We start from the raw sequence: 12,235 nt of genomic DNA on the forward strand, positions 1-12,235 counted from the left end.
ATATTACCACGATTTTTTGCAATAAATTATCTTGTGGAATCATCAATATACGAGTATTCAATTATAAGTACGTGTAACGAAACTGGACCTTTTTGCATAGTAGAGATAGACAGAATAAGAGATGCGATAGACGACAAACAAAGGCCAGAACAAGCTATATATAGGAGATGAAGGGGAACATCTTAAGAAACATGCTGTAACTGTCTATAGAATGACAAGATACTAGATTATATGTCCCAACAAGATAGGAGCTTTAAACCAAGTTGTATCTTGCATCTTCAATAACAGGTGCGTGACTATAAATTTCCCCACCCTATATTTCAGAATTCACTTTCTACAGTAAACTGCTTAAATCCTCATACCCATATCCAAGATGAATTACAAATGAAAGAGTGAATATTTTGATATCATTTATTTATCATGGAATAAAAAGATGAAGACAAAAATATATATATATATATATATATATATATATATATATATATATATATATATATATATATATATATATATATATATATATATATATATATAAACAATACATAAACAGCATCTGAACAAATAGGTATAACAAAGGAAAATCTTCAACAGTAAAATGATCAACAATTAAATTGTAACAATATAATCATAACAAATAAATATTTTTTAAATATTAACAGAGTTTATGAATGCTGATTTGGTCACACATTGGACCTCTCCGATCCACCACTATGTCTTTTCAATTGGCCAACCTTTACCGCCTCATAGCAACCAGTTCTTCTTTGTTGATGGGAACATAGGACGAAGTCAAGGGCGGTGGCTTGTATCCGATGATGGTATCTGCCTCTGCAGCAGCTGAAGGACAGGAAGTAGACTGTCGCCGACGTTCCACCACGATGATCCTCAGCTCTTCTACATAATCTATAAAGGAAAAAAGACAATCTATGTATCATTTTAAAAAAATCAACTGACAGTTGATTCTAGTGTCATTTGTGCATATTAATGTATTATGTATTTGTATCGATTACTTTTTTACGACTTCCAAAACATAATTGTCAACATACCATAAGAAATTGGGGTCTTGTGTGGTTTGACGACAGCAGTTTGTCCCTTCTTTCCCTTTGGGTAGCTTACATACCACTGTGCTGCCTCTGCTCCTGTTATTGCTTGGTGCCTCCTCCCATTCTCAATGAGGTGCAGTGTGGCAACGCAAGTATGGAGAGTATTTAAGGTGGCTCTATACACCCACAGTTTATTCCAATTTTCAATAGAAGACCACAAAACATATACTTATCAAATATTAAAGTGATGATAGGGATACTCTAGGTACTTTTAAAGAATTTTTAATTGTTTTTTCGTGTTTTTGTAAATTATTTTTTTTAAAAGATAGCTATTAACAAATTGAGAGAAATTTTTTTGTCATATGATGTATATTTCCTTTGGACACATAAAAAAAATATAACACTTCTTAACATTCAAAAATGTTATTATAATTGCAATTTTTTTTAGTATTTTCCCAAAACATAATTTTTCATATTTTCTGACTCTGTTGACAAATCATCTGAAAAAGTTGCTTGATGTTATAAGAAAATGTATTTTGATAACTGTGACATAAAAAAATTGAATGAAAATCATTGCAAATAAACACAAAAAATATTTCATTTGGTATGAAAGTTCCTCAAGTAAGGGTTATCGTTCGTAAGTTCCAAGGCCCAAACACCTTGGGGACTTTTCATTTCTGAGTTGAAGAAAATTTCCTAAATATGATGTTGGAATGATAAATACATACTTATTTCAATATAGGCCTGTAAAAGTGAATATATTCGCTTTAATGCAAAACTAAGTCAACTAAATAAAGGGGAAAATTGACTAGGCTAGTAGGATTTATGTATCCCAACCTTCAAAACAACCCTCCCATCCCCTTATGGTGGTAAGGAACATCTTTCGATATCAATGTGCATTAAAGTTTATTATAGCGAGCGCAGCGCCGGCTAGCGAAGCGAGCTCTAAGAACCAGTGTGCGCGGGAAAAAGAACGAGCGAAACCTACAGTTCATCAAACAAAATTTTTTGTCTACGTCCCATAATGCTCTCTAATGTTTTCACCCGTGGTGCTATGCCAAAAATGGCCGACTTTTAACTCGTAATTTACGGTGACTTAAAGTTTGAAGACACGTTTTGAGTGCCGCATGTGCTTTGGCGAGACTCAAAAGATTTGTTACATGCTTCCATACCTTCGTATTGAGTCGAGAAACGTAAACAAAGACGAACAAAGTCATGGATGACGTCACAGTGCACTCGCGCTATATTTCCCGCGATAAATTTAGAGGTGGATCAAACAAATGAGTGTACTGGCTATTTCAGTATAGTCTGCGATATCTGCCTTATTGACATATGATTTGTTTTTAATCTTTTTTGTTATATTGAGATTTTATATATATATATATATACTAGCAAGAGCCATACTTTACTGTCATATCGATCAATTTTAAACTAAATAATTGTGCATGCATGTCGGTAACGTTAGGCAGGTAAGTATATGAGTAGGGAGGAAATAAACAATAGGACATTTTAATCTAAATAAAAAGGAATAAACTGAAAAAATAAACAGGTAAAAAAAAAATATGTAGATATTGCATATAGTCAGACCATTAAATCTAAAAGTGGGAAATTACACACCTACAACAGGTACCGGTCTCTCTCTCTCTCTCTCTCTCTCTCTCTCTCTCTCTCTCTCTCTCTCTCTCTCTCTCTCTCTCTCTCTCTCTCTCTCTCTCTCTCTCTCTCTCTCTCTCTCTGGGTAGGGGGTTGCGCTGTATGTATCATAACCATTAAAATTAGTACCTTTGGCATACTTATTGTAGAGCAATACTCTCTCAAAAATTCTTTGACGTTCGTTGATACCTAAATAGAACTATAAGTTGACAATGATGCAAGGTACAGTATGTGTAATTCTTGCTGCACTCGCCGGAACGGTAGCACCGTAAAACATATTAATTGAAACACTTTCACTGGTTTAGAATTTTCTTTCACAGTATTCAACCAAAAAATACGTTTTAGAAATTTTGGAAGGTTAAAAAATGTATGGTTCTCATCGGGAATCTAACTCATGACCTACATATTTGTAGTGAACCCACTAACCCACTAACCCACTGCGCTACGGTGTAACATATAGATGCAGGGAAAGAAACTATTTATTAATAAAAAATTATACTTGATTTTATTGTTTATTTCGATAAATAATACCACACAACGAGGAGGTGTCACATACCACATTACTTGTAAGTAATGAATTTTTCAATTATCAAATTAATCAATTCATTTAACCAATTGTTCAAAAGAGCGGTCCCCATACAATTCGCCTCAGTTTAAATCAGCCAGTACCGGAATTGCATGCTTCCAGATTTACTTTTTTTTTTTTTTTGCGTACTGCGTCATCAAAAAGTGGTGTATAGAGCCACCTTAAGGAATTTTATTGGAGTTTTTGTATGTAAGAAGGGCGCATATGATGTAAGATTTTAAAAGATTAATGCGAATGTTTGTCGACTTGTTGCAATACTGATGTTGTCATAGGCAAAATCCATTGTGAATCCTGGACCGGTAAATGTCCGAATAAAAATAAACTGGCGACTTCGAGAGAATAATGACGTATATCTCCGCTATTTTAAAACCCATCAACTTTAAATTCGGCATGAGTGTATCTCAGACACTACTTTTCTGAAAAATACATGCATATTGAGAGTATTATATAAAAAGAATTGATTTTTTAGGCTTTTGGAGCGAGCTGGTAGTTTTTTATCTGGGTCAGAGTTCGACCCCTGTCTTTATTTATGGTTACATTGAAATTAATGTTGAAACGGGCTTGGCCCCTGTGTAATAAACGTAATTTGTTTTGGGGGGTTTTTTTCGTTAGCTTCACAGCATGTTTTAAGCACACGGGAAATGTAAATCACTTCACTATAAGCAAACGTTCTTGCTTTATGCGTCTTTTATTGTAATAACATAAAAGGATTGGACATCAGATTATATATGTACAATGGTGTAATAAATACATAATCATAAATGAGTAATATAACAAAATAGGTTATTGCAGCATTAAAGGAATAGGAACTTATGTAGAAAGAGAAAAGAAAAAGAACAGAAAGTCATATTTATAATAGAAAATGAAGAAAAAGAAATATTATAAGTAGAATAAATTAAATAGCAAAAAATAAGAGATATAAGAGCTGAGTGCATATGTATGCTTAGGAATATTGTATGATATGCAAAATGTTTAGTAAAAACATAAAAATTATTTAGAATCTTTTTGTTAACTCTATATAGAGTTACGTGTAATTGAAATTGAACAGATAGTTTTATAGGATAATTGTCTATCACCAAGTAGAAAATATGTAAAACTTGATCAGAAGTAAAGTTGTTGAAATAGTATTTTGAGGACCGCTTACTTTATTATCATTTTCAACCAAATGTTTACATTTAAACTCATGCAGTAAAGTATTTCCATAATGATTGAAATATGTTAAAGAAATAGTTGGGAATGAATGATGAAATTCATATATTTGACCTCTTATTCAAATGTTTCCATCGAGAGTTTCAGCAAGATTCACTTCCCGTTAGCGAAAATGTTGTGGGTTGTACTGACTAGATTTAAGGAATAGGGATTCATTCTTTGAGTACTAGTATTATGAGATGATTAAATACGCTCGTGGTTATCAAATCTAATAAAGCCCGAAGAACTTAATGATAGATCTGATCACGTCAGACTGTATTTGATTAACTCATAAATAATAGTCAAAAAATGGTTCCTTATTACATGTACTAATATTTTATATAATGCCCGGCAATTCTACAGTTAAATATTAAATACTAAAATAGAAATGCCTCGGACGATGTATTACACAATCGATTTATAGTGTTAACACAGACAAATCAACTGGAAAATGTAAATATTCCTTCATAATTCAACCAATTACAACTTGTCATACTGGGCATTTGGAAGTACATAAGTACATAATGTCGAAGTTTTGATATAGCAAAAAAATATTTGAATTCAAATCATTTCCCATCAGTTAACTTTTTGTTCGTACGACATTTTAGGGAACGAGAGTCGTTACCCTTAGTTTATGTGAAAATATTGATGAGCTATGAGAATTTTGCAGAATTAAAATATCTTAATCAAATGAAATTCAAAATTGGCCACGTAGTTAATTAAAATTATTGCGTAAGATTTATTCTTCATTTTACATTCAAATAGTTTATATATTTTTACTTTTGGGATCAACGTCAATGGTAATTGTTTGCCTCTTACGGAATATAGTGAAAGATACCAATGAAATTTGATTGACCAAACATGTACATGCAGTTTTAATATTGTACGTATACCAGGGTTTACATTTCACGATGGTTCTCTGTAACTAGCTATTTTTTTTTAATATATCCAATTTATTACATAAAAAATTTCTAGAATTGTGAGGTTTTCATTTACTTTATCGAACGAGTTGAAATGGTGCTTGTATGCTCGCAAGGCTTGTAAAGTGAATATGCATGTAGACACTATATATTTCAAAGAGTTGCATACATATAGCGAATATTAATATATCAAAGTTACCGTGACACAAGTATTTTTGATAACGAGAAGACTCCTTCCTTAATTCTCCATAAATTACACCCTTGAGATTTAGAGATTTTTTTCGGGTTCAAATGGCACAGGGTGGAACGTACATTGTGTACATTTTTTTGAGTTTACATGCACATCTTATAAAAGTATCACAACCTCTCCAAAAAGTTTGAAAATCTTATTGCGTTTATATGCTAGAGAATAGTGTTTTTCGATTGTTTGTGTTGTTTTATGAAATATTTTTGTAATAGTAGAAAACTAATATCTTTTTAACAAGAGCAAGTGAGTAAAGAAATTAATGTAACAAGTAAAAAAACTCAAACAAAATCAATGCAATGAAATGAAATTAATTGAATGAAAATTTCGCTCAACACGTTTCTATAAAAATAAAATCAAATGTATATCTTGTGATTTTGATTAACATAAGGGACTTGGTGACAGATCGACCCTTACAAAAACAACAATTCTTAAATGTAGATACATGTAAGACATACATATAATGATTTTAAATCTATTAAATTATTTTTCTTTAAAAATCCTCATGGCCCAGCGATCAATTGCATGCAGAAGAAAAAACGGTCCGGATAAAACACAAGCTTTCAGGCTGGAACGCGACAAACAAAGTAATGGTGCCCAATTTGCATTTTATTTGATGCCCGCTAATACTGATTAGTTTGCGTACATCATTGAATTCTACGGGAGCGCTAGTTGTGGATGATAAAAATAATTTTCCAAGAAGGCCGCGGATCTTATTTATTTAGTATTTATTGTCACATGTATCAGTACCATCAATCTATAGCTAGAGCATAATATACATGTATTCTCTCTCTCTCTCTCTCTCTCTCTCTCTCTCTCTCTCTCTCTCTCTCTCTCTCTCTCTCTCTCTGAATGCAGGGCTGAACAAACATGGGGCGAATGCAGTGGTAACCTTATTTTATATGCGCACGCATTCCTCTACTTTCATTTTCGTTTTGTTCGACGGCATGGCGGCAAAACAAATACCAAAGGAGGATTCTTCATCATTGGAAAGTACATGTAGCTCTGAATATGAGTTCCCTGTAGCACCTCGCAGACAAATTCGGAAACTTCCAAGGAGAGCATTAGACTGGAAAATAGATCACCTGTCAACTCTCGGTGTATACTATGACGCGAATGCCACAGATCTTTCAAATTTCGTGTCTGTACTGAAAGATCGTAGAGACATCCAGTTTCACGGGTTAGACAGATTGCCCGAGATAAGACAGAAATTACTGCGATGTACAGAAGACTGTTGGAAATTTTCATTTGACTTTGACAAGGAACATGGCCAAGGAATTCCTGGTGAAATACAACAGACTCAGAATGCAATGAAAGAATTCGAAGAAAATAAAGATAATTTGGAGACACGCCTCCAAACAGAAGAATCAGAGGAGAGCAAGAGCAGGAGACGTACAAACATATTATTACAATCTGGGGAAGATTTCAAAAGGTATAAACTTTTCAATGTCAAAAAATTGTTATCTTTCTTGGCTCTATGATCAGTATGATACATAATCGTAGATTTTTGTTACTTTTGCACCTGACTTTTTATGTGTTACTGTCAGACCTATTTTTTCTTTAACAGCTTATTCTATAAGTCACCGGGTTGACAGGTGTGTGAATGTCAGTAAATATATCAGATCTCAATAGCTCAGTGGTTAGAGCGCTGGCACGGTATGCCAGAGGCCCTGGGTTGAGACTTGACTATAATTTTCACCACCTGTGATATTTGGTGCCCAACGTACAAATCCCACGGTCACTTCCTAGGAACATGTTTCACAACATTACCTTAACTCGTAAAATTCTACTCGTAAATTTGAGGACAAATTTTCTACCAAGAGGGGGAGTATGTCACCGGATTAACAGGTGTTTGACTGTCAGTCAATATATCGGGTCTCAATAGCTTAGTGGTTAGAGCGCTGGTACGGTACGCCAGAGGCCCTGGGTTCGAGTCCCTGTTGAGACTTGACTTTTCTCCACCTATGACATTTTATGTCACTGGGTTTAACTTAATAGTTGTGTGAATGTCAGTCAGTATATCTGGTCTCAATAGCTCAGTGGTTCTATAGATAGAGGACAAACCTGATAGATTTTTGGACCTGTTTTTCTTTAACAGCATATTCTATAGGTGGAGGACAAACCTGATCGATTTTTGGACCTATTTCTCCATGATTCTTGTTAGATGGTGGAAACCCAGACAGAAAGAGGGAAGATTCACACATCTGTTCATGGCTTTCTCCAAAATTTGTCTCCTTTATCCCGAGTAGGTATATTCTAAATATTAATACAGCATCAAAAATAATAAATATTTGTACCTTTTTTCCATATAACATCTGTATCAGCCCAACCTGCCAGAAGGAAGAATGCCCGAGGGCTGAAATTTGTCAAAGGCAGGCTACGTAATCTACCTAATAAAGGATGGTATATGGAAAAGATATGAATTGTTAGATTTAATACATGCTTAGTAATAACATGCTTAGTGAAAACATACTAATCACATTGACTTGAAAAATAAATGCTTCTACATGTAAGATCACAGAGATTTCACAACCTCTTTCATTAAGGCCTGGTAAGATGTACCCGGAGAGCATTTGTATCCGAGGCGTTGATGTTCGAGGCACACCGGCCGTCCGTTTTGTGACTCTCCCGACGACTACACCACCAACAGTGGGGTCATTTCTACAGCTGATTGTTGTAACAGAGGTTAGTTAAGATGCATTATTATTTTGTCAATGAGCTTCCTAATGATAGCATTTGTCAGATCGCTGAGATCAGTGTTAAGTTCCACGGTTGGGGTCTTGGGGTCTTGCTAAGAGGTTCCAAGGTTTGGGAAAGTTTGCTAAGAGAATTAATAAAATCATTCTGCCAACTTGCTCTTTAAAGGAATACTGTAAGCGTATTACATTTGGCTGTGTATTCTATTTAGCATTTTTGGCGGAATGTGACTTCCACTAAATTACATCGCAAAATGTAATGCATACATGTATAAGAGGGATATGCTAATTCAAATCCACGCCAACTTGTTCTAAAACTATTTTCCGCCAAATATCGTACACGCCAAATATAAAACGTGCCTTACAGTAATTTATTGTTGTTAGTGATGTCATCTTATAATGATTTAATTTCCATTATATACATGTAACATGATGTTGCGGCATGTACATGTATGTAGAATTTCTTATGATTTGTTATAGACGATACATGGTTTTATCCAACGAGTTGTAAGTTTCTTATCCCAGAGCCATAGTTTGTGAGGAGATTGAAAATGCACCAGCTGGATAACAATCAAATCCTATCACAATTAAAGCATTAATTCTTTTTACCATTCATCCATGTTTAAGAAAGATTAAAAGATGATTTTTTGTTTTTGCATATAATGAATTATATGCATAAATGATCAACCATAGTACATGTTTTAGCAGATACATCTTCCAAATTATTTTTGTAAGAGTAATACAGCAGGAGAAAATAAACACCTTAATTTTTCAGCAGATGTCATGAAAAATCCCAACTTGCATGAATATTTTTGCTTGAGTTATCACTCTTTGAAGTAAACACATCTGGTGTACTACTATTATATATGTTACAAATTATTTTTAGTATTGTAAGTAAATTGTCAAAAGTTGGCCAAATTGATAAATTTAAAAATACATGTATATTTTTTTAATGAAAATATGTATTTCAGTATGATTTGTATGGCATGACATATCATCCTTAATATAAATAGTCTGATATTGATGTCACTGTTACCTCTTGTTTTCAGAAGATACATGTATCAGTATTGAGTCTGCATAGAATAATGCCTATTTATAAATCAAACAAAGGATTGAAATTATAAGCTGTTCCTCAGCTTCTGAAGTACCCAAGTATCAGTTTTGGTTTTATAAATCTGAAATATACCAAGGCCTAAATAAAATTATTGTTTGTTTGAAATTGCCTCCTGCCTCATTAAAATACCCCCTGGTGATAAAATTTCAGGAGCAAAAATTCAAGAACTTCTTTTTTATTGTTTTTTTTTATCTTTATACAATGTTCACATAGTTACAAGTTCATTGAGATTTTTATTTTTACCAATTTTTTTAATTAGGTAAGCTTCTAGTTTGGGAAAGAAAAAAAAAACTCCCTTTTCCTCCTTGGTCTGGAAACCCCCAATTTTAAACAAACATTTTTTTAAGGATGGCCTAATCCCTTAATAATGACGGTGCAATTTTAAATAGTCTTTGGTGAAATAAATTTATGACATAATAAGTTTATGGCTTTAAAAACAAGTGGTTAGAATTGAGCTCTATTGATTGTAAATTTTCAGGTAAAACAGTGCAATGCTTTTAAAGGAAGTTATTATGCAGAAACTTTCACGTACAAAAATGTGTCAGAGGAAGCTCTTGGTCAGCATGGAGTTCAACTCCTCATGGAAAGAGACAGTTCATTTTTTAGACCAAATGTAGTGGGAATTTTGTGTATTGGAACCAAAGTAAGTATTATGTGGATATAAATTACATGTAGAGCAGGTATTTAACAATATCGTTTAAAATTTAGTATGAATATAAAAATCAAAATTTATAATGTTTTTTTATTTTCTAATCCTACATTGTGTTAATTTTGACCAGATCATTTTCACATACCTGGATATTAATCAAGAACATTATGAAGAGCTGCTGGAGAAGAGTAAAGAGATTAACGGTACAAATAAGGCAAGGATTTCCTACACCCGACCGTTTGATTATATGGACATCCGTGACCGACACGAAATTTTAGAATTGTTCTTCTGGTTCGGATTTGTGCAATCAAAGGTGAATCGTAACTGAAGTACACTTCTGCAGATTCTTGTGTATGTGCAATGGCTAAAGAGATGTATTAAATAAAATGTTTATTGATATACATATAATCATTATTATTAAACTCTGTGTGCATAAGTGAAAATGACTGTTGTAAATATGCCTACATGTAGTTATGTAAACTTCTACACAAGTTTTCAATTAAGAATGTAAGAAGTACATGTATGTCTTGACATTGAATGTTATACATTATAGCTGTGCTTGTTTTGGGGTCTACTAATTACCACCCCATCACACAAATAAAATATGTCAGAAATTTAACTCTTTTTATATTATTATTGTGCCATTATATGTAATACATGTACATGCGTATAAAGTAAAACACGCTTATAAGGAAGTGCCAGGGAGGACAATTTTGAATCATTATAAACATTATTCATTATATCCTTTAGCTTCACAACATGTTTGAAACTCACAAGGAGTGAAAATCAGTTTGCTGTAAGCATCAATTCATTATAAGCTAGTTCACTATATACATGTTTTACTGTACACAGTATTTGATAATAATCATGATCATGCATCATATAGTGTATACGTATATATATCATTATCAGAGAGTGTCTGTTAGACATTGTTACTCAGGTGACTTGTGAATTTGGTGTACAAGGTGGCAGTACTGGTACATGTACATGTAAGATAACGAAAACAAGGATACAAGTTTGTCTGAGAGGTACATGTACAATAGTCAAGGAGGTCCAAGAAGGATCACAACCTGAAGGGATGTAAATTTAAAGGAAATTTTTAAAATGAAGAAAATTAGGGGAAACTTTGTAAAGGTAAAAGTTAAGTCTTCCTAGGAACACAGATGAGGGCGGTTCAATTTTTTGCAGTAATTGTAATGCTTTTTTTTTGGGGGGGGGGGGGGGGGGGAGATTTGTTTGCTCAAGCGGTATATGTGGCAGGCCATACGCCTAGTTGCTAAAGCATTAATGCATCTGTATTGCAATTTAAGATACTGTATATACAGAATTCTTTTGCCCTTCAACACGTTTATGATACTGTATACAGGGTTATTGTTGCTATGTGGTTTTTTTTTTGTCCTTAAACACGTCATCTGTGTCACCCATCTTGATTTTGCCCAGACATAGTGGTGTGATAGATGCTCTCATTTGTTTAAGAATTGTTTTGAATTCGACAATTCTTAATTAAATTCGCCAGCTGGCAATGAGAGCGAAAAAGGCGAAAAATTAAATAGGGACGAACATTTCCATGTTTACAATACATCAATAGCCAAGAGCATCTTTTACATCAATTAACGTTTATAAACCTTTTGAAATACAATGTGCTATACATTTTAAGATTTGTCTATTAAATATTAAATAGATATTTTAGGATTTTGATTAATTCAGTTGCTAAATAGTGGTGTTGTGTTTTACTGTCATGTTGTAACAACTGTTGTCATGTTGTAAATTTTGTATTTACACCCACCCAGTAAATTCAAAATTTACAACCTGACATTACTAAGAACAGTTGAATGTTTTACTAGTATATTTAGGATTACCGGTATTTGCGCCCCCCCCCCCCCCCCCCCATTTTAAGGTAAGGTTTGCGGCTTGCATTTTTTAGAGGTTGTACCAAAGTTACATACCATTTTGTTCACTATACTTAAGTCTTTTTTCTCATGAAATTCAAATGAATTTTGCCCGTCCCGTTTTATAACTACAAAAGGTCAAAGTTCATGATTTCCAATTTTCATTTTGATGATATGTAAACAATTTCGTGAAAATATGTACATTTTATATGTGACTATTATGGGGGTTATTTATGCTTAAAATGTTCGAAAATAA

General features: G+C 33.3%; 1 protein-coding gene across 1 annotated transcript; it reads left to right on the forward strand.

Moving 5' to 3' along the window:
* The first annotated feature begins 6,543 nt into the window (after positions 1-6,543).
* Positions 6,544-10,550, forward strand: LOC105327936 (uncharacterized). The gene is made up of 5 exons (XM_011428618.4): positions 6,544-7,063; positions 7,730-7,876; positions 8,178-8,316; positions 9,920-10,084; positions 10,221-10,550. Exons 1-5 carry the CDS (start codon positions 6,579-6,581, stop codon positions 10,416-10,418), a joined length of 1,134 nt encoding a protein of 377 aa, XP_011426920.3. The 5' UTR covers positions 6,544-6,578; the 3' UTR covers positions 10,419-10,550.
* Positions 10,551-12,235: the final 1,685 nt, after the last annotated feature.

The sequence above is a fragment of the Magallana gigas genome, chromosome 9 (assembly GCF_963853765.1).
Source record: "Magallana gigas chromosome 9, xbMagGiga1.1, whole genome shotgun sequence".
NCBI lineage: Eukaryota > Metazoa > Mollusca > Bivalvia > Ostreida > Ostreidae > Magallana > Magallana gigas.